Genomic DNA, 23817 nt, shown 5'->3' on the forward strand with positions numbered 1-23817 from the left:
CCACCTGTCACCCAATGTGTCTATGCTATTGTGAAGCCACATTTGTAAGCCTTCATTCAATCAAAACGGATGAGTAATTTTACAATTCACCCTACTTACAGAATAGGGACATTATTTTACCTTTTGTTTGTAGCCTTTATTTAACCAGGTGAAAGCCCCTTGAGATCAAAAGATCTCTTTTTCAAGGGTGACCTGCAGGTCGACTTTTAAAAGTCGACTGCAGTTTTTGGCCCTTCCGCGTAGGCTTCATCGAGGTTACTGCTTAGAGACACATTTTCTATAGTTCCTAGTTTAAAAAAAGTTGCATTCAAATAATTTTAGTATACAATTTGAGTGCATAAAGTAGATCATTTTCATCAGGAATACAGTGGTTTGCATAAGAGAAGCCTAGCTTTGCATCATCTTGTTCCAAAGCCTGTATTGGCTTTGGTTAATACCTGGCAGAATGCAAACTTCACCGTTGTCATCCACCTGTCTTACTCTCCCTTCCAATCTTTACTGGATTGGATCCAACGGCATTTGGTGAGCTGACCTTAAGGTCAAAAGGCACAACTGATGAAACCATGAAAAATGATTCTACCTCAAATGACATTTACATAATAACACACCGTGATATTACATTTTCGAAGAGGGGATTTATTTTGGACAATGCATTCCACAGTACACCGTCTGGACAGAGGTCACCTATGATCAAACATTCATAAATCAACAGGAACATCGGATTTGAATGCACGTTATGGAAATGTTAATCACACAGAGGCAGTAAACTCAACCGTTACGTCATCATGAAACTGTTGAACATTTAATTGGAACATAATAACTTGTTACACTTAGTGTACAACATTGACACACACTGATAAAACCTCTACAATAGATGTGCTATTTAAACCTGCGCATGAAGCCTTTTGGGTTTAAGACAAAGTAACCATGACTTTCCTTCATTTATGGAAAAAAAAATGAATGCACTAAGGCAGTGGTTCCCAAACTTTTTCTGTCAGGCCCCCCTTTTGGAGAAAAAAAAAAGTCGGGCCCCCCCAACACAAGTCAGGCTCAATGGCGGCGCCAGATATTTATTTTGGGGGTGCTGTGGGATGCTTGTTTCATAGAGGGTGCTCAAACATTTAGGGTTTCCCATTAATGTACCGGTCGCTACAATGGAATTTTCTACTGCAACAATCCCCACGCATGTACCCGCAACTGTTACAATGAAGGCTCGATAATCAGCTTGCATAGGTGTAAGCAGGGGTAAAGTGCTATTTTTATAGGTGGTGTGTGGACCTCACATAGGGGGGTCCGGGGGCAAGCTCCCCTGGGAAGATTTATTTTTAAATATTGAAGTTAAATGCATCAATCTGGTGCACTTTGAAAGCAAAATGAAGAGATCTATGGATACCTCTCTCAACACCCATATGAAACAGAACTGTAAACAAATGTACTTTTTCTTTATGAATATTTTACAAATCACCCTTTTAAACTTTATTCTTTTTTTACTGTCATAGTATTTCATACCTGTCTTTCATTTATTCTCTTATTTTTTTATAACTATAATGATCATATAAACGTGTGCCTCGGAAATAATTGTTTACATTAATGGTGACCAAAACATTTGAGACCCAATGAGATAACACTGAGAGAGTCCTTTAGCTCACTGAGTCTCTCAGTCTGACAGGAGAGGACTCTCCTCCACTTTGTTGTTGAAAACACTCCTTATATCCGTTAGCGTAGCTCGCTAGCACCAGAAGCTAACAACAACGATCTCCGGTACCGGTGCGCTCTCTCTCTCTCGCTCGCGCACGCACACAAAATGTCTCGTTTCACACATACACAGAGCCGAGCTTTAATGAAACACAGAGACCCAGACGTAATAGTACTGTATCATATTATTTTTGAGTCAATAATTTTTCAAATTATTATTTTTTCTTTTTTTTTTTACAACCATTTTTCCTCCTGGTACCCCCCCCCCCCCCCCCCATGCCTCTGCGCCCCACACTTTGGCAACCACTGCACTAAGGCATTCATAATGGTGATGGTGATAAGGCAGGTAAGCATTTATATATATTCATTTTTTTAATAGCATATATTTTTATTGTGCCTGGCAGCTGGATTAGAATTAGGACTTGCATCTTAATTTGAATAGCTCCATGCTTTTGAGATATTAAAATAATTATCCAAATAAATTCAGAGCAGATAGACAACAACAATCTAGAGACGAAGACAGACACACATGTAAACACAGACACATACTGTTCATGCAGTCTCTGATTAAATGGGTTTTCATTTAGGATAATCTGTATCACAAATCCACTAACCTGTTTCCTCTATTGACTGAAAGTGTATTAGGTCTATTGTAGGTTAACAAATAGTTTAACAGTGACTTGGAGGAGGGTTATATTCACAGACAAAATCAATATATACATTTAAATTGAACACCAACAAGAAACAACCTGGATATTTTCTGAGATATATGTTTTACATTTTGGAGTAAAACCCGAAAATGTAGGAGAACATGTTTTCTCTAACATTAATAAATGATACTTTTGCGAGAAAACATTTAAAAGGTATTCCCGTAAATGTGTGAAATAAAATCTCATATTGCTTATAAATGTATTATGTTTTTGAGATATGAGAGAAATACAATTGAATAATTCTCTGAGATAATAAGGTTATAACAAGAATAAGAAGAATATATATATTATAAGATTATATATAATCAGATAAAAGTAACTTTATGATCTCATATCCAAGTTGCTGCCAGACAATTTAAATTCTAAAATTCAGATTTTTTTCTCTGAAAATACCCTCCATTCAAGCTGCAAAATAATAATATTTTTTGTTTACCTACAAGGGCCTTAACACACTGTCTTTTTTTACAGAGGGGTTATTTAATTGATCTTTGCTATTTGTCATCAACCACCATCATAGATAATCTCTGTACATTTACCAAAAATAAAACAAACAACATTGTACAAACACCTCACTGGCCTCAAAGCTCATTTGGGCCTGTTAAACATCTGACAGCAAAATACATCTAACCTTTATGTACAAATGTACACTGATGCAGTACAATATGTCAAGGACATTGCAGGTATATAACCGTTAGGCACTAAAAGGTGTTTCAGTGTAACTTGGACCACCTTTTTCCTCCGGACTGATCCATAATAGACCCTGGCCTAAATCTGTGTTTTAAAATTAAAGCATAATCCAAACCACATTCCTAAATAATGTATGTGTGTGGAGTTTTATTCTTAAAACAGTTGAGGTTACTGGATATTAACGCTGTACACGTAAAAGTCTTGTTTTTTTGTGTGGGAGAAAGCTCCTAAATGTACAAGATGCAGAATACCTTGCGTTAATTCAATGAACTATACCAAAAAACTACCATCATGGTTCAACAAATTGTGCAGCTCTCCATATACAGAAAAAGCAAGATATTCCAAACATGCATTTCCACCAAAATGAACCAGCAAAATATGAAAATATATCATATTCAGTCCAAGATCTCAATGTGCTTCAAAATCCGTATCTAAAATAAAGTTAATATCGATAATCAGACTTTTTTTTTTTAAAGTTTGGTTTACTCGAACTGTGAAAAATATAGATTGAAGCTAAACTGAACAATTTAAAATACATATCATTTTTTTTTTATAGTATCCACTTAACAACAGGTAAACAGCAGAATATGTTAAATGGCATTCAATAAGCTAATGTTGATTATGAGAGGGTTACAATTTAGAAGGAACATGCCGGCACTTTGACCCAGTGGCGTTACCTGCCTGCGATAAACCTTCCTCCTGTTATTCTCGTCACAGAGAGGATGAGCAGACCTCAGTAGTCTGCACATGCACTGTCCCTGGATCAGTGTTATCAGAAGTGTTAAAATACTGAAGCTCAGGATGGTTTATATGTCCATATCCACGGGTCGGACTTCTCCTGTGTTGTTCTCCTTCACCCACAGCTCTCTGTCTCTGCCGGGGTCCACGTTCTGCAGCAGCTTGTCCACCGGCTCCACCGTCTGCAGAGACATGAGCCCATAAAACAGCAGCATTTAGTGTCATCACCTCATGTGAATACTTGAGTTTGTTCATCCAACACTTTGGATCAGAGCCAGAGCTTTCAACAACTACTTGGAATAAAATCAGGTATGTTTTTAAAGGAATATTTTTATTTCGGAAATACCGGTACTCATAGCAAGTAACAACAATTTTATCTCATCAGACAGCTCTTTATTTAGACAATATATGTATAGAAACTTCATCAGGATAAAGTCTTTTAATGTCATGTGGGGAAAAGCTTTTAGAGGTTTAAAAAGCATTTTGATGCGATAACATTCTTCATCTTTTTGTAGCTTCCCATTAGTATTTATTGTGGGTAAAAATGCGAACATTTAATGTGTCACAATAATCAAGTTTTAGTCTCAAAATATACAAAGGGTCTCTGTGATGAGGTTAAATCACTGTTTTTGTTAATGGAGTCTGGTGGCTTTGAAGAGAGCATAGACAGTGGTTTGCTGTTAGGAAGGGCTGTCTGACAGCAAGGTAAGCATTGTGTTTAGGTGTCAAAAAATTATTTTGTGGATGCCTCAGGTCCACATCATTACATTTCTTGTGACATTCATTATTTGATCATTTGTTATTTTCCACCACTGGATACAATTATGATATCTGCACATTAAATATAAGGCTAATGCAGCAGCGAGCTTAGCATAGCAAACGAAAGAAGAAAAGGTGGAAAGAAGAAGAAGATAAAGAAGAAGTAGACATGCTTATTCATCTCTCCTGGGGGAATTCACAGAACAATAGTGAGGGAGGATGGGGACTTCGGTGACTGATTTACTATATATATGATCATTCTGTACTATACAGTACATACACAGCCTATTCCGTATTCTTTTTCATTTTTTCTGGTCAAATATTAGCTCACAGCCTCTCTGTGGCCATCAATGGTTGCATTCACCAGTGTACTATTTTATATTTCGAATATTTTTTATCAATCAAATTATTTTCTGTATTTGAGGAATACTCAATTGGACATCAAGGTTTACAGTCATTTTTTCTTCCATTATTGATCAAATTATCAGCTGAGAAAAATGATGAGCTGCACCAGTGATGTCAACTGGCTTTGACATGATTTCACGTGCCACTTGGTGTGAGAGTGGATGTTTGACAGAAGGCGCCCTGCGGTCCATGTCTCCCCTGTCAGCCTTTCATCCAACACTCTGAGCCTCAGAGAAACCCACCGAGACGCTGTGCTCATCTATTCAGGAGGTGAAGAGTAAACCCTGTAAATCTAGCGTGACGTATTCTGTCAGCACTGCGGGAATAGCACGGGTGATTCTCAGTGCGAAGCTGAAGAGACAAAACCCTCACAGGTGATACAAACACTAGAGATAAACCTGAATGAGCATTTCTTCATAAAACATACACCCTGATTTTTGTGCTAGTCAGGATGGAAAACAATCTCATATTATGAAAGGGGGCTCACACTCTGGTTGAACATGTCCGTCTCGTGCCTCAGAGTAGTGTACTGGCGTAAATGCTGCTGGATCCACTCGATCCGCTCCACCTCCAGCTTCTCCAGCTCCTGAAGAGGAACAATTTTCACATTTAGTAACAGAGGAAAACTGATTACCCTGGTGTTAATTTTAGATTGGATTTACTTCCTTATTGTTTGTCCCAGCTGCTGTTAGTGTACACATAATAATTACAAAAGCAAAAATGTTCCCCCTTCAAATATTCCTTCTTAACGAAACACCTTAATGCTATGCAATATAACGTCCATTGTAGATCAAAAACAACAATTTAAAGTATATTGGGGTCAAAATGACCAGGATTTTTTCAATTTTATATGAAAAACAGGAGGTGTTCATATCTCACAGTAGTTTTGCACTCATATCTATACTTTTTATTACAATTTTTACATTTACATTTTGGTTATTTGTTTTATTTTTCAAAAAGTAATTCCTAACCTTTTGCCATGTTACCACATTACTGTAAATACAAAGAGCTGAACCAGGTAAACTAACTGTTTGTTTGAATGGAGTCTGGTGGCTTTGAAGAGAGCCACTTGATTTGTATAAAGGCATAAAAAGCATTGTTTTAAACTTTCATTTTAGTTTAAAAACAACAACAGAAAAGTTGATTAAAGTTTCAAATTAGCAGGATTAAGGTGGTTCATTAAGGGGAAAAATATCTCTCATTCTGGGTTTCTCAGTGATTCTCGTAAGGTACATTTTTTAAGATGCAGATTTCTATTCTCTCCAAGGGAAGATCTTACCATGCTGGTGGTGACCATTTCCTCAAACCACTTGCACTGGGTTTGGTTGTAGAGATCCACGCAGCGCATCAGGTCGTCTCCTGGAGAACACACACAGAGGTCAGAGGTCAACAGAGAGCTGAGAGTCCACAGATATACAACGATCCACATATCATGTTCAACATTTGTATTGTTTTAATGGTAAGTGTTTTACATACATAGGATGTTTCTGGATAAATATTAATGTTGCATTTTTCTGCTGTAGATCACAAAAACATAAAATGGAAATACAGAAGTTCAGTACAGGTACTCCAAATGTGTACTTATGTAAAGCATCAACTGTACATTTCAACAAACATGTTATCATCTTTTTTTTGCTTTCATGTATGTTGTTGTTATGTGTGTGATTATTATTTTAATACATAGTAGTAGCATTAATAATCAGTGCTACAAATGCAAAACCTTTAAGGACCAGCAGAGGGCACTCAGATTTCACGCTTCATTGATTCAAAGATGAATAATTTGATGTGAACTGTTATCATGGCTGTCTTTAAAGTATAAACCAAGCTATAAAGACTAGTGGATTGCTTTTTCACATATCATGTCTCTTAGTTCTTAAAAAAAGAAAACGATATTCCATAACATTTAAGCTCTGTATATCCTGAAACCTGAAGAAGAGGTATAAGAACAGAAGCTTGCCTGAGGCATATTAGTATTCTCTCAGTGAAGGACAGCAGCACTGATCACCAACACAGAGCCGATATGATTTAACTGTAACTGCGGACGCTATTGATTACTGCTGTGGTCTGTGACTAACCTACTGAGATGAGGAGAGAAGGAGGAAATTATACATTCTGATGACGCCTGAGTAGAACAATTACAAAATGGACTCTTCTTATTAAAATGTCAAAGAATATTTCTGGTAGGACCGTAGGACGTGTCTTTGGATGTGCTTGTTGTACTAGTCGCTCCAAATTTAAACCAGTACAATTATACAAAACAAAATTGCCTTCACATATTTATATCCATCACATGCAAAGAATGATTAGAGAAGCATCACATCTATTCTGTAAATCGCCAGTAATAAAAGCATCAGTTGTTAGGGATAATTGCACCGCTTGTGATTTTGTTCATAAATGTCGCCACATCCAGTTTGCATTGGGTTTACCCGATCGACAAAAGATAGGGGCTTCCTACAGCTTAAGGCAAACTAGATGTAAGACTTGAAGACTTTATGAAATTCACTTACTAACATTTGAGAAATCAAATGAAATGTTCTGCTATCCAGAGTCAGGTGATGTTAATGCTACAGACATTTAGCAGATTATTTTTAAATAAAGCAATGTCAACAAAAATAATCACTGAATCATATTTGATCATTTTTAGGACTTTTGAAAGATTTATTTAAAACATATTTATACCAATTAAAACCTTATTTTTAGATGAATCCATTCTATGCCTTTAAAGTGGCCCTATAATTCTCATTTTTAGGTTCATTTTGTGCCTCTACTGGAACATGTCTCCATGCTCTAATGTTCAAAAAGCTCTTTCTTTTTCTCATACTGCCTGTGCTGCAGCACCTCTTTTCACCCTCTGTCTGAAACCAGAGCCCAGTCTGCTCTGATTGTTTAGCTGGCCGGCTCTGTTGGGATTGGTCAACCACTAAGAGATGTCCCGCCCATTAGCCTCAGGCACAATGTGTTGGAGCGCTAGCCAATAGAAATGCGAGCGTTGCATAGTGATATCACTGTGTTTCGGAAGTAAATAAAGGAGTCCAATGGAGGCATTTCAGGCAGGGGGGGTGAAGATACACAGTGATTTGCAGACCATGTACATGCATACAAACCTATATAACACACTACAGGAAAGGGAAAAGCATAATAAGGCCCCTTTAAAGACTTTTAAGGTCTGTAGGATCCCTAGACTAACCTGACACTTTATTAAACAATAATGCTTCAAGATCATTTCTTTGACTTCACTCTTAAAATCCCAAAGCAACAGATGTTTGGACTGTGACTTCTGACCTGCTTGTGTAGATTTCCGCCGAGCCTTCTTGATGTCCTCCTCCGTCTTGTTGCTGATTTTAATCTCCAACTGCTGGGTCTTCACCTCCAGATCTTTCTGCCGGTCTGCCAAAGCTCTACGGGACTACACACACACACCCACACCCACACCCACACACACACACATTTAGTGGGATGTGCAAACATACAGTAGAAACAATGAGTCATTCAGCATAATCCTCAGATTTACTGTATATGTGCAGGAGTCATTAAGGCCTTTTCATGTTTGTCATCCCATCCTTTAATCTTTCCTTAATCCTTAAGTACCAATGAGCTTCTCCTCCTATTCATTCCTGAGGCGCCCACTGGTGTAACAGTGTTTGAAAAGTAAACATACAGTAACAGTGATGCCAAGAAAATCTGCTGCCGAGCTTCAACCCACTGATGCAGTGAAGCACAGAGTGAGCCAAACGTTTGTTTATGGCTGGAAATGATTTGTATTGCTGGTATTAAGTCCAGTGATGAACTGTAAACACTGAATGGAAATGTCCTGCTTCAAATGAAATGTCCTGCTTCATTACAAATGAAGAGTTATTTGCTTATTTTAATAATTTATTGGATTACAAATCTAAAGATTGTTGTAACGCTGCAGCACTTAATATTGATTTGCAATACCGAAAAACGAATAATTAATTAGATTTAATCAAAACCATTATGCAAATACTCAAACAAAAAACATATTATTAAAGTAAAACGGCTGTTACATATTGAGCTTTAATTTCTATCATGTCTCTTTACCAAATCCAAATGAAATGTGAAAAAGGGAGATTGCTGAATTGAGAAGCCTTGAGTATTTTTTGGCTATACCCGTGTCTAAGAAAATATAACTTAAATAAGTAAATGTGCCAGCAGTAGACTAACTGCATATACTGTATATGTGAAGCAATGCTAACTCAAATACAGAGTGACCTTGCTCCACATTGTTCTGATCTATTATTTATACATATTTTAAATATCTGCATAAGAAACCAAACTATAAGTGCTGCACATTTGTCAATATACATGATTCAAATCTTGGAGACGGAAAAGTGCGCGTTAGCACACATCATCCACATAATGACAATACATCACAACATTTATTTCAATGATTGTAGTTGTGGGAGGCAGCATGAACATACCATTATGTTCCAGGTGTAGGCGGTACTGAAGCTCTTTTATTATGTAAGCTTCTGATATAGAAAACACTGATGTGCATGTTCTTGTCCAACTAAACATTCAATATTTGGAGATTCACTTTTGGAATGAATGCACCATTTGGATCACAGAGGGCAAACAGTTTGTGCAAATACTATAATTTCCATCTGAAAAGCACAGTGCACTGTATCATATATGTATTTAATAATATGTGATCACGTGAGACTCCATACCTTCTCCACACTTGCATAGCGACTCGCCAGCTGCTTCCGGAGGTCGGCGATGTGATGGTCGTACTTTTTCAGGTCTTTCTTGAAGTTGTCGCATCTGAACGTCAGCAAGGGCTTTTCTACCTCAGAGTGGAGCTGGGGAAAAAATAAAAAGTCTCTCAGCTGCTGGTTTAATCTTGTTGTGTCCTTTGAGGGAAGGCAAATAAATAAAAAAACATCCCTTTAATCACATCAGGAAATCGGGAAAACAACTGTTAATAAAACTTGGTGAAGGAGTGTAATATTGGGCTGAGAAAGGACCCAATCGAATATATAGCGGGTTATATTTCAATATTTCACGGAAGGAAACAGCATGGGGGAGGTCTGCACTCTTAAAGTGCATTTCTATTTTGGCTATATTATGACTGGCTCAGGGGGTTAAATGGATTTCTACCAGTCAGAGGGTCAGTGGTTCGATCCCCAGCACCTGCAGTCAATATTTCAAAGTCTCCTCTGGCAGGACACTTAACCAGGCACGTGTACGGTATTGAAGTGTATGTAAGTCTTATAACAGCTTAAAGACCATGTCAATAAGTGCTGTGTTAAGCAAATGATGGTCTATGAGAACAAATACAACACACACCTGTAATTCAATAAAGTCAACTAAATATTATTATTGTTATTAGTTTGAAAACATAAATCCATATCCCAAGTACTATTCTAGATTAACTTACAGTAAGACCTGTTTTGCAGATACATCGCTTAGGTATAACTCAGCTCCTTGTCGGAACAATGATTTTCTTTTGATTGGTGACTACTATTTAAGTACTACTTTTTTATTACAACTAACTGAACTTTTGCATTGCTTTATTTTTCTCTGACAATTTACACATTTCTTGTTAATGCCTTTTAGTTAATAAAAGCCTCTTTGAGACGTTGTCTTGTCCTATTTGCAGCACCTTTGCTGATCAGCAGGTGTTCCAGGTTTGTTTCTGGATCTCATTTTCAAACAATGACACCTTCTCCTGGATTACCACAAGAGACAGCCTATTTGTAACACTCTTGTGACTGAACAGACAATCATTAAAATGAATATCTATAACGTCATTACTCTAATAAAGCCTGTTCTACAAATGCACATCCATCACCATAAAGGATATGATTACACGTTTCCATTTCTTCCACCAAGCCCTTATCTTAAAATATGAAAAAGCCAATTTTGTATGACACTTCAATAAACTACATATTGCTTGTGAGCAGTGTTGGCTCTCCTCACAGAATGCTAATCTGGTGCAAATGCCAGAGCTGGAAGATGAAAACGTAGCTTATTAGAGCGCGAGCCGGTGTCTCTGCAGGCTTGATAAGACTTCTCATTCCCTGCCTGACCACGCTTTACCTTCCCCTCACCCATCTCATAATGAAGCAGAGTGTCAGAGCACTGGTGGAGCGTGGGGGGGGGGCTTCACTGCCCTGGGTGGGGGCTCATCACAACACGTAACTAATTAATCAGACAACAGAGGGCTACTGAAGAGCTGCGAGGCGGCCGCGGCGTTATTTAAGGCTCCATCTGATGCCACGGTGCGGTTCTGCATGGCTGCTAATCGGAGAGCAGACAGGTCGTTTTCTTCAGTCATCGCTGACGAGGCTGAGGTAAACGAGCCCAGACACCTCAGGACATGGTCAGATCATGTGTCCATTACTTCAGATAATTGAAAACATTTAACACCTGACCTGAAGGGGCAGAGAACTGCACACCAAGGACATCCACACAGAGATGAAGGAGGACTAAATGTTTGTGATTTAGAGAGCTATCAAAGGTTAACTTAAATGTCTAATATGTAAGGTTTCTGCATTGTAATGTCTCAAAATGAGACTATTGTTGTGTATGTTAATGATTTGTGTACATCATCTCAAAACCCAAGTTATGTGAAACATTTCAACCTAGAGAAATCTGTGATTTGAATCAAGGTAACGATGCGCTTCATCTCGTATAGAGTATGCATATTTCATAAGCTGTCATATTTCACATTTAATCATATTTTAATACGAAAATTCTTATAATACATTCAAAATTCTTATAATACATTTTTCAGATCCTAGTCATTTTAAAATATATATTTGAACTAATAGTTATTTTTGATTAATTAATTCTAAAAACAATGATGAGTTTCAAAAAATTATGCAAATGTACACATATATTATTTAATATTTAAACAATTTCATGTACTCAGGTAACAGTTATTTATTGTGCGTTTAAGGTGTTATTTACCCTTAAACCTAAAATCGTTATAGACCGATTAATAATTGGTCTAGAAAATGTCAAAAAGGATAGGTAGAAAAGACAATTATTATATACCAAAGCTTAAGGTGTATTCTTCATATTTCTTGCTTTGTTTGACCATTAATCAGAAACCCCCAAAATTGCAGTCTCTTAAATATATGTCAGAGAAAATAAGCTCACTGAGTGTTTTTCATTTTCTTTTCATTGATACCAATTCTTTAAAAAATTGCTTTAGATTAAGATAACTTTCCATCCATTGATGAATGGTTTTCAGGTCTACTGTACATGAGATCGATATAAATGCATTGCCTCCTCCATTTTCCTGAGCAGATCTTACCTTGTTGGAGAACTTGAGGTGGACTTCAGCTTCATCATGAAGACTCTTCTTCAGCTGAGTCCACGCCTCTCCCAGAGTCCTGAGGAAACATCAAGTCAAATAAATCCACTTTACTGTATCTACTGACTTTTGGAGTAAATGCTCGGTTTCAGTAAAGCAAATAATCACCCAGTTTAGCTTTGAACAAAAAATCGATTTAACTGTGTTTCCATCGTTTCTCAAGTACTGCACTTAAAGGTGGGGTATGTCATTTATTTCAGATACACTTTTTGTTACATTCCATGGAATGCTCTTAACATCCCGATAGCAATGAATGTCTTAAGTGCTTTGACAAAAAATCCATAAAATAAATTCATCTGTGGAAGCCGTAGTACTGTAAAAAGCACGACCAATCATGTGAGCCGGCCCGGCTAAAATTACTGGATGGCCTACCTGCCTGTCAGCCTTTCCATCTGTGCACAAACTTATCTTGTGCCCTCATTGGTCATGTGTACGTTCGTGTGTGTTGGAGGAGTGGCTCTGTAAGGAAGTCTGAAGGAAGAGGCAGATTTTTTTCGGCTGCGTATTTTCAAATCTGGCGCACTCGAGCTGGTTTCTCCAAAGTTACCTACCCCACCTTTAAGTCAAATTGTATATACCTATACTTCCATCAGTATTATTATAATGACAGCTTTTACATTAACTACATTACATTTCATGAGGAAAAATTGTAGTTTTATCAGTTACTTTTTAGTTTACATGTACAAAAGTTTGTAGTTATGCTGCCATCTCTAACTCATTAGCTATCCAGCGGCTCATATAGAGTGTCCGCCAGGTAAAAAGGTTTTAACATTTCAGGCAATGTCCTCCCTTCTATCTCACCATTTCACCACTGTTTCTTTATTAAAGGCACTTTCTGGGCCAAAACAAAACTATGAAGTTTATGAAGCAAGATCCATTATTAAAGTATGGACCATCCAAGACTTTGACAACATTACAATTATATTATAATATGTTTTTAAAAAAAAAGAAGGAATGAATCAGACTATTTTTGCTTATTGAGTAGCACAAAGGACATTTGAATTACATTTTTCTTCTACTAAGTAAAACAAAACTGACACCAATGATGTTGTATCCATTGTAAGCATATAGTAGTAGTAAATATCTGACACAATTCTAAAATCTGCCATACAAAAATAAGTCTAAATTGTAATGAATGTTAAGAAACGCACCTTTTACAACCTCTCTGATTGTCTGACCGGAATACAATCGATATCTAACCTCAGTTCCTCCATTAGTATCATTTTTGCGGCCAAAAGAAAACTGTTCTGTATTGGAGGAAACTCCAGAGCTGGAGAGCAACCAAATCACTGCTTCTCCAGCCAAGCCTCGGTTTTTTTTAATCTATGAATTTTGAAAATCTGCTCAAAGATTTCAGTGTCGATTTGCTGACAGCTTTGATAGCAGAATCAAAAAAGTAGTGTGTGACTAAGTCTATTTTAAAATCTCTATTTTGAGACACAGTTGTGTAATTGCTAAGCCTGCGTGCTGCGTGCTGCAGAGCGAGCGATGGAGAACACCCGGTGTTGTCACAGCTTCTGTTTACAGAACTCACCCTTCATCCTGCGCTGCCAGGGGGCTCAGAGACAGCTTGGAGAGATTCTTGGCGTACTCTTCTTCAATCTTTATCCTGAAACAGAAAGAGTGAGATGAGCTGTGTGGCTCAAGGGAGAACAGAAGCTGCTTCAGTGAGGTATAGTCGAAAACTTTTACGCACTTCATTTCAAAAGTGCATTGCAGCAGAACAGCAGAAATCAAGATATACTTTATTTTCTTTGTTTTGAACTCAAATACAAAAATAATCAAAGATAATAAGCAATTACTTTAAAATTGATGAAAAAGGCGTAGGCTGATGCCAAAGCTACACGTACAGCTTTTACATTTATTAGTTTCTACAATTTATTTATATAAATAAAAAAATGTCAAACACAGTGTCACTTACAAATACATACAAAACACAATAACATACATAAGGGAAGTATTAAATGAATAGATAAAAATAATAGTACATCTGGCTTTTCTCTTTTCCTTCCAATTTCCTTTGCCTTTTATCCACTTTTGTTTTGCATGAATCTAATTACGTAACATTTGAGAGCCTACTTACTACAATTTGCTGCAAAGGCGGACATCTAGCCATTACCTGTATTCATGTAAAAATCTGCAGTTTCAGAGATTGGAGTATGCTCATATCTTCCCTGAGGGACGTTCAACCAGAGAGTCCATGCTTTTACCCTTTGTGACATTCACTTCCTGCACAGATCTCACATTTACCGTCCACACCTAAAGAAGGTCACGAGGCCAATTCTTTGACTCAATGTTTGGATACTGCGCAGCACCAAGAAACAAAGCGAACCTACACAGAAAGGTCAGCGCTGGGCATACATCCTACTGAAGGATTTTGTTGGACTGCATAATCTTAGTGATCCTGCGACCTCATGCAGGGAAGAAGAACCCTCATTACCGTCCCACGACTCGGACTAGCGTGTGAATAGAGCTTTACAAGTGGGTCGGGCTAATTATATAGATAGGCGTGAGATCGGATGTAAAAGTTTGAACTCCTAATTAGTCACGTTGTTTATTTAAGTGCTGTTTCAGATTCAGTGGCAGTTCAAGCATTTCATCTATTCATATTCTGTGTGCCCAGTTGAGCTCTATAGGCCCTTTAACAACAGGGTACAAGCATTAATTGCTGCTGTAACAAAAACGCTTGGATCCCTTTAACATCCTTCATAAATTGATTATGTCAAATGAGTAAAGCCACCTTTGAAAGGATTTCATACGCTCCATATACATCATTTTGGTAAAGAATCACCATTTGCAAATTTGGCTAACAACAATTTATATATTTTTTAAAGGTGACCTATCATGCAAAATGCACTTTTGTACGTCTTTGATACATGAATATGTGTCCCCGGTGTTCCAGGGAACTCACCAAGTGTCAGGAAACACAACCCTCTCTATTTTCCTCCATACCCAAATCTCTTAAATAGGGGCTGCAACGTATCTGATACAGACTGATCCAGATTTGAACACTTCTATGACGTCACAGAAGTGGCGCTACGGCTATTGGGCCAACTCCACCAATCAGGAGGAGACCGCCACGGACATTGCCGTTCGAAAGCGCTGGAGACGCTGTAGAACATATGCCAGGCCTGTAGATCGTGCTGTTCTCACAGAACCAGCCCATGCAAAGACAGTGTTAAATTGAGCGAAATGAGGAATGGCTAAAATACATGATCTGTTTGATATTTTGAAAAATAAAAAGTATAAATATGCCTTATATAGGTATGGTCCTACAATATATTATTCAAATATAGCATGATAGGTCCACTTTAACTCCAGTTGATTTTTTATACAATGGTAAATGTCATACCATAGAAAATGTAAGTTCAATTGCAGAATGATACAATTAAATAATGTATTCCCTTTTTATTCCCTTTTTGTTTTATGAGTTATTGGATCATTCCTCACGATCAAACACATTTCAAAATAGAAGTGTTCCAGGTAAATTAACTAATAAAAACCAACTGAATATAAATATTCAGTGACTCATTCTGTAAATCTTAACTTTCAGTTTCCATAGTTTCACCTCAAGGACAAAAGCATGCAGAGTTACACATACTGATGGTGATAATGCAGAGAGACAATCCTGACAGCTCTATTGAACACCAAGAAGGTGCATTCATTGATTTTCTTTAACAAGTACAGTGTGCAGGTTGAACATTTACCAGAATTAGAAAAAAAAAACTAAAATCCAATACAATGAAGTCAAAGTTTTTGACATTTTGCATATTCTTTCTTAAAATAATCTCAGTATTTCCTCAAACAGCTGGTATGGTTAGTTTAGTTTTCAGCACAAGTGAAACAATCTGAAGGGTATTGTATATTTCAATTCATCTTGTGTGTTGTCTTCCATTAAAAAAAGCAGCATTTTGTCAACACATTTCCATTTAAAGAGTAAAGAATATACCGAAATACTGAAAGAATAATGTTTCATTTCGGTCTCTAATTGTATAAACTGACACGTTTTTTGTGCTTTATAAATTGAATTCCTTATTAACATCACAATAATGTTAGTTTTAAGATATAACTGTCAGTTTTGTGGACATTTCTGGACAACCGAGCAGGTTTTCTTTTAAAGTGAGGTACAAGAGTTAAGCCTCTCAGATGTGAGTGTGTAACAGTGTGAAATGAAACGGTTACCTCTCGTGGATAAACTCGGACATCTCCTTCTGCATCTGTTTGCCCTTCAGCTGCTTCTGCAGAAGTACCTCGAAGCCCGCTACCGAGGTCGTGCCCTGTGGGTCTTTCTTGTCGGTCTGAGGATGAGGATGAGGAGGAGGAGGAGGAGGAGGAGAGCATCATTCAAAAGCATCAGCGCTACAGAATGACGCCTCTGTGTTGTTTATGCGTGACTCACACTCGTGTATGTCAAGGAGGACATGCGTTGGTGTGTGTATGCGTCAACCCCCTGATGGATGGACGTGTATTATGTGTGTGTTTCTGATGAGAGGTGCGGCACTGTGTCATGTCTGTCTGTGACAGGACGGATGAGGAACAAAGGAGCCAGATTTATTTCAAACAGCAAGTCTGAGCAGCAGGTCACTGGACACACGACACATGAGACGCAGCAAACAGACAGGGAGCCAAACAGCCATGAAGACGCAGGAAATAGGCATCGGATTTCACTCAATTCTGCACGCTGAAGGCTTTTTCGATAGAGATCTAATTCTATGGAAATGTATGGAAAGTGAAAATTACAGCCGCCACTAGGGAGACATTTAGAGCGAATGATCACTGTGTTTGCAGAGAAGCAGGTCGATCCAACATGAAAGTATTTGTTTTCTATTCACATTGTTGTTTTTAGTCGCATCATTTAATGTACGCTTTTAGCAGCACTTTACATTTACCAGCAGAGATTTATTGGAAAAGGTCAACATAATGTGTTGACAGGAGCCTTCTGGTGCTTTTCTGGTGGGCGGGCTGTGTGGCTGCACAATATGAAGAAAATATGCAATAATGTTTTAGAAAGATAACACCTGCAATGAATAAACAGACATTATAGTGTACTAAGTTGCATTTCTGTAGCTTTCAGCGTTCTGTTCAAAAACACATACTGCCTCTTAAATGTTTTCATTCATTCATTCTTTAGTTGAAGGAATTGGACAGAGCAGAGAAGGTAGCCAAGAAAGTGGTTATATTTTAAAGAGTAGTTTTAATCCACTTAAAAAATCTCTGAGGTCCAATTTCATAGTCTTTTGAGACTAAAACTATTTAATATTTAACTATATTCACTGTAACTTGTTTACTATATTTTGTGCAGACGTTTTGGGAAGTTGGACCAAAGAGAGGCACAAAGTGTTTCATAGTAGTGAACATGGGAACATCTGATTTGTTAGTTAGTTAGTTATTGATTGCGTGCACGCGGATACTTGCAATAAGCTATATATATATACTGTATATACTGACCCAGCCAATGTATCATTTAAGGTGTCTTGTATGCAGTGCATCTACTTCTTGCTTTTCATAGATTCCAGAAGACAGAGACTATATTTAGTTGTGCCTAACAGGTATACATAAAGTTGGCACATATCTTCACCAAAGTCTCACAGTCCATCATGGTCATACGTTCAGCAGAACTCACCCAGAAGTAGTCGCAGTAGCTCCATTCGTTGGGCTTCAGGAGCTGCTGCTCCGGACTCCCTCCAGGCAGAGGGAACGTCACACAGTTGATCTGAAGCAAAGAGAAGAAACACAGAGATGACAGAGAGCAATGAGGGAGAAACGTACAGGAGATAAATAACAGATCTGTGAGGAGACAGGAAAAGAAGGAAATTATGTTTCTAGGAGAGGAAGGTAACATAACTGGGTTCCATTTAGACAGTTACTGACTTTGGACAAATAACTTTTACTTAAATACAGTTATCAAAGGTACTCGAGTGTTTCCATGTTCTGCTACATCATAATTCTACTTCATTACACTTTGGGAATACGTTCTACTGCAGTACATTTATTTAGCAGACACAGTTACGCTGCTGTAATTTAAACTGATGTCTATGTGCATGCTGCAGTATGGGTAACGATTTCAATATTTTCTATTATTCAGTATGTTTTATGTTTTTATTTAATTATATTGTCCATTACTTTTACACCCTATCCCTGGATTTATGTCCATTTTGCCTTCTTTCCCATATTGTTAAGCACCTTTTGAGGCATTTCTTCAATGAAAGGAACTGTTAAAAGTACAGTTTATTGTTATTTTAAGTAAATACAACTTAGTTTGGCTTCATTGCCATGGATCAGATGTGTATCTGCTGTTTGAATATTAAATTAATTAACTCTCAAATCTTTCAATAAAAACGATGGCGCAGGTATCTGTGCTGTTACTATAATATGAGTACTGAGTCCACCAGTGCATTTGGATCATGCAGATGAGAGGAAAAAGGTCAGCCGTGGATAAACAAACATATGTTGGCCATCCAGAAGGTGAGTTTTACAGGCTTCAGGGAGAGAAACCTGTCATCTCCAAAGAACAAATGTGTGGCGCTGCAGATAAACACCCCCAGCACTCAGCCTGAATACAGACTCCATGGGCCGCAGCGTCTTCAATTACTCCTGGGGGTGCAATTATGTAATGTTCACCATCTGTGAGCCCTCCCTCCTGGCACGGCAAGAAAACCCTCTGTGCCATGTGAGCCGCTGCAAACTACAAGGGCATCCAGACAGGATGCTCCATCCGGCACAGAACAGAAACACACTGAGTCACAGTGCTCACCACATGAGCTCACCGCTGTGCTTCTCACACACTGAAGAAAAACACGCGGCGTTCAGCAGCTGCCTCAAATGAACTGCTTCGTCCTGCTTCTCTTGCCAATGGAAAGGTGTGACCGAGACAGATTGAATTTTGGAAAACAACCCTGTCAGGATGTTTAACAGATTATACTTTGTGTGCTGCTTTACCAAAAATAATAAAGGGAAGCAGGAGACTGAAGAAGAGAGGCAGGTTTGGAGTAATGGTCACGTGACACGCTTTTGGCCCTGGAGGAGCCCAACACATAATAGGGCTTGGTGAGAAACCACATTTTGAGACATACAATGTGGTATTGTGGTGACATATTCAACTTATAAAGTTGAGATGTTGAACTTTTTAGCAAGCTGGTTTACACATCCAGCAGTCAAAGAGACTGATAATTCATTAGGAGTCATGTTTTCTATTCGCTGCTGAGCAAATAGTTTACAGTATGTTCTTAAGCTAATTGTTTCTAACATTGCTATGAAAGCTCTTAGAGTGGGATACAAGACTAAAGTTGTGGCTCAGACAGATAATCAATGAACTGAAACCCACTATAAAACTTTGTCACACGACTAGGTGAGCTGCAGATTAAGCTAACAAGTTTTTGGTTCATGAATAACAACCTCTTTCACATTTTTATAATAAACACAACAGTGACAAACTGACAGACTATTATCACTTAATATAGCAAAGCAAACTGTTTGCCTATATATATCCAGCATACCGATTAACATAAGCATCTATTTTAAAGTAGGGAATGTAAACGTTTTGATTGTTAATGTAAACATATGGATTTGTGAAGAGAGAAACTAGAGTCAGTAACACGCAGGTATGAAACTATTGGCTTATTGAGCAGTCTTTTACACACAGTGTAACATTATCTGGATTCCTGCTGTCATCCACATGTTTCTGTCCTTATCTGAAAATCCAATATCTAACATTTACTCTTTTATAATAGTCACTCTTTTATCCTTGTGTTGCTTGTTGCTGGGCAGGTCACTTTACTATACAAGCAAAGCTCTTTTGACTGGGATGTCTTCCTACAATGATACGTGTTTAGGTTGATAGAGAAAAAAACTCCTTACCCATTATTAAACTTAACCAAGACTTAGCCCCTGTGCCTGAAACACCTCCATTGGACTATTTTGTTTACTTCTGTAACATAGTGACATCACTATGTAACACTCACTATGTAACACTTTTGGCTAGCACTCCAACAGATTGTTCTTGATTTGCTAAGGGACGAGACATCTCTAAGCGGTTGTCCAATCACAACAGAGTCAGCGAGCTAACCAATCAGAGCAGACTGGGCTCTGGTTTCAGACAGAGAGTGAAAAGAGGTGCTGCAGCACAGACAGTATGAGAAACATAAAGAGCTTTTTGAACATAAAAAGCACGTAAACGTTTCACATTAGAGGCATACAATACAAATATGAAACTGATAATTAACAGAGTGTACTCTTTAGGCTCCGAGACTCCCTTTAGATTGCACAAACAGCATATTTATTGTTAAAACTGTAACTGTAATGTACACCATCTGTGTTAAGCTGGCTGTACTGAAGTTTTGCATAAAACTCACAAATATTGGGCTTAAAAACCTCCAATAAACACTCGACACCGGCCTCTTCATTCGCTGCCCTGCCACCGCAGCACTTCATCTGAACAACTTTCAATAAACAACTTCAAAAAGAGATGAAGAAAACTCTTTCTTCGTTATATGATCACTGAATAAACCACAGGAAATACTGATATGACTACTTGCCTAACAGGCACACTGATAAGACTGTAAACAGCTAATAAACAAGAGACACATCAGGGCACGGTAACAGTACAGTCTAAAGAAACAACAGGGAGATTTACTCCATGTGCCGAGCAGTCACTTTGTTCATTTTCTGCCTCAGAGATCATACTGATTGTCATGGACACCACATTTTCCATTACACTGGCAGCACATCTATCATGACTGTTGTTTGTTTGCCTCTCACATCCAGCAGAAAATGAGACCATTTATCTAAAGGAACGCTGTGGCGCTAGCTTACTGCCCCTTTATGGCTGCTTAGTGATGTGCTCCGGGGTCCGGGAATATAATATTAATATAGATTACCTTCAGCATGTCATAAATCCTCCGGAGGGATCTGAGGTCAGGCTGTGGGACTTTGATGTTTAACTGCCATATTTCATCTTTGAATGTTACAGTTTAACATGAAACAGAGCTGGAAAACAAATATGAGTGGGCTTTGGAAGCTCATTTCCGCCATTGTAATGAAATAAAGGTCTGCTGAGATATTATAATGAGAAACTTTCTTGACATAATGACTTAGTATCTGAAAAGAACGACTTGGTATCGGAAAAAAATTACTTAGTCTCAAAAAACGATAAGTGAATAACTTAAAATAATGACTTTAAAGCTCAGGATAATAACAGTACATCAAAAATAATGACATTTTATCTCATACAATGACTTAATGTTTCAATAAAATGACTTAATATCTCAAAATAATGACTAAATATCTCAAGATAATGACAGTATCTAATAAAAATAACTTAATATCTCAATAAAATAATAATGCATAAACATCTCGAAATGTTGACGTAGTATCTCAAATAATGACAATATCTTGAAAAAAGGACTTATTATCTCTAAATAATGACAAACTCTTCTGGAAATAAGGACTTGCTATTTCCAAATGATGACCTCATGTCTCAAATGTATGAGTTGATTTAAAACACGAGGAAGTGTTTGCAAAATAATAAGAAACGTATTATAACTGACTAACAGGATCTTATTTTTGGACATGGGCTTCTATAGAGTGCAGTTCTGTCAGGTGAATTGGGACATTTTGTCCAAACAAAGCATTCATAAACATTCAAGTCTCATGAGGGTTTCGTATCAAGGCTACAGGCAATGGTTGTTTCATTACTCATCTTTATGTTTTTTTCCTTATTTATTTTCCCTTTGCTGAACACAGAAAAATAAATTCATGACACAGTTGAAAGACGAGGCCCACGAGACCGATGTGTTTGGCTGTGGAACAAACGGCAGAAACAAATCCATATCTGAGCCGAGCATTTCAGCAAATGTGACTGTAGGATGCTCTGCTGCTGTTGCTAAGAGACAAATGACTTTTGCTGTAAAAGACCACCACCTACACACACACAAAGACACACACACACACACACACACACACACACACACACACACACACACACACACACACACACACACACACACACACACACACACACACACACACACACACACACACACACACACACACACACACACACACACACACACACACACACACACACACACACACACACACACACACACACACACACACACACACACACACACACACACACACACACACAATAACAAGCCTCTATTCCCCCTGCATTCCTCCCTTATCTTCTTCAATGACCAATCAAAAGGCCCGGTCCAAATCCCGCCAACGAGCCCAGATGACTGTCTTAACGAGCTGCTAATCCCCCACCCCACCCCCGAAGCATACGCAACATAGCAACAAGTCAAACCGCACGTGAATAAATGTTTAATAGCTGAATAAAAAAAACTGCATTTGCTTTGATTGGTCACACCGTGTGAAGGTGACAACAAGGTTACAATGGATCCTATCTGAGGTGTGAAAAGCCTCGGCGTCCAGCGGGGGTCCATTTTGCCAACAACAGTCATGGACGTGAGCGTCTCCATGACAACTGTGGAGGGTTGTGTAATGCGAGGTGCACCGTGACGAACAAAAAGACACCTTTTGTGGACTGACGACATCCAAGCAGCTGGGTGTTTTGTTTATTTTACCTTAACTAACTGCAGCGGAAATATTTAATATTCATGCCTCATCCCGGTTTAAACTGCTGCAATGTACACTCAATATTGGTATCCAATTTATTGTCTGCATTTTCAAAAAATCTAATTTCTCTGTAATTCAGTTTATAAGGAACTATTTAAAATATACAATTTTATTACAATATCCAAAAATTGCTTTAATGCCATTACATAGATTACATTTCTTTATTTGTTATTTAAAAGCACTTGACTCCTGGAACAAAATATATACCTTAAAAATGTGTTCACTTGTATCGTTTAGATATTTTATAAATGTGTTCTTTTAATTGTAATTATTTTAAATGAAATGATCTATTCTATCCAATTCTTTGTACAAACTTTGACTGAATTAACTTGATCAAACGATCCACATTCAATGCAGATTTCTATGGTTTTTCACATCTTGTCCTTATTCATGAATAAAATGATTTGACCCAATTGGACCTTTTCAATGGCTTTTAGTTTTTAATAATGGCCTCTCTATCTGTTACTATCCCTCTTTGTTGTTGTTTTCCTTTTCTTTAAAAAGCCCTACAAAGAGAAGAAGATACATTCTTCCAAACAATACATCTTCAGTTCACCCCCCCTCCAGTGTTTCCCATTTCAACACCCATTAATCAGTGCTATTGCTTTTGTCACCATGGAAACTGGACTTGCTGCATCTCACGCAGGTCTGCTGGGCTTTTCACAATAGACAGACTGACGGCTCCCGTGGCTGCAGCAGGTCAGTGAGCCCAGCGAGCGCAGAATCAGACCCTGAGAGACACACAACCACCTCTTGTCTGTCTGTCCCCCCCCCCCCCCCCCCCCCCCTCCACCACCACACGGCCCCCTTCCCACAGATTACATAACCACAGCTTCAATA

The 23817-nt window shown here is 38.0% G+C and overlaps 1 protein-coding gene across 7 annotated transcripts in view; it reads right to left on the bottom strand.

Annotated features, from left to right (window-relative positions):
* Window positions 1-615: 615 nt before the first annotated feature.
* Window positions 616-23817, bottom strand: part of gas7a (growth arrest-specific 7a) — a 46113-nt gene continuing 22911 nt past the window's right edge. For 6 of the 7 annotated variants that reach the window (XM_079644172.1, XM_079644171.1, XM_079644170.1 and 3 more), the window contains 9 exons: window positions 17960-18049; window positions 16519-16634; window positions 13871-13945; window positions 12277-12355; window positions 9683-9814; window positions 8277-8400; window positions 6274-6353; window positions 5482-5580; window positions 616-4012 (listed from right to left, as the gene is read on the bottom strand). In XM_079644172.1, coding sequence (XP_079500298.1) covers window positions 3899-4012; window positions 5482-5580; window positions 6274-6353; window positions 8277-8400; window positions 9683-9814; window positions 12277-12355; window positions 13871-13945; window positions 16519-16634; window positions 17960-18049 — 909 coding nt within the window. In that variant the 3' untranslated portion in view covers window positions 616-3898. The other variant, XM_079644173.1, reaches the window with a different exon arrangement.

Source organism: Notothenia rossii (genome assembly GCF_949606895.1).
Source record: "Notothenia rossii genome assembly, chromosome: 8".
NCBI classification, from domain to species: Eukaryota; Metazoa; Chordata; class Actinopteri; order Perciformes; family Nototheniidae; genus Notothenia; species Notothenia rossii.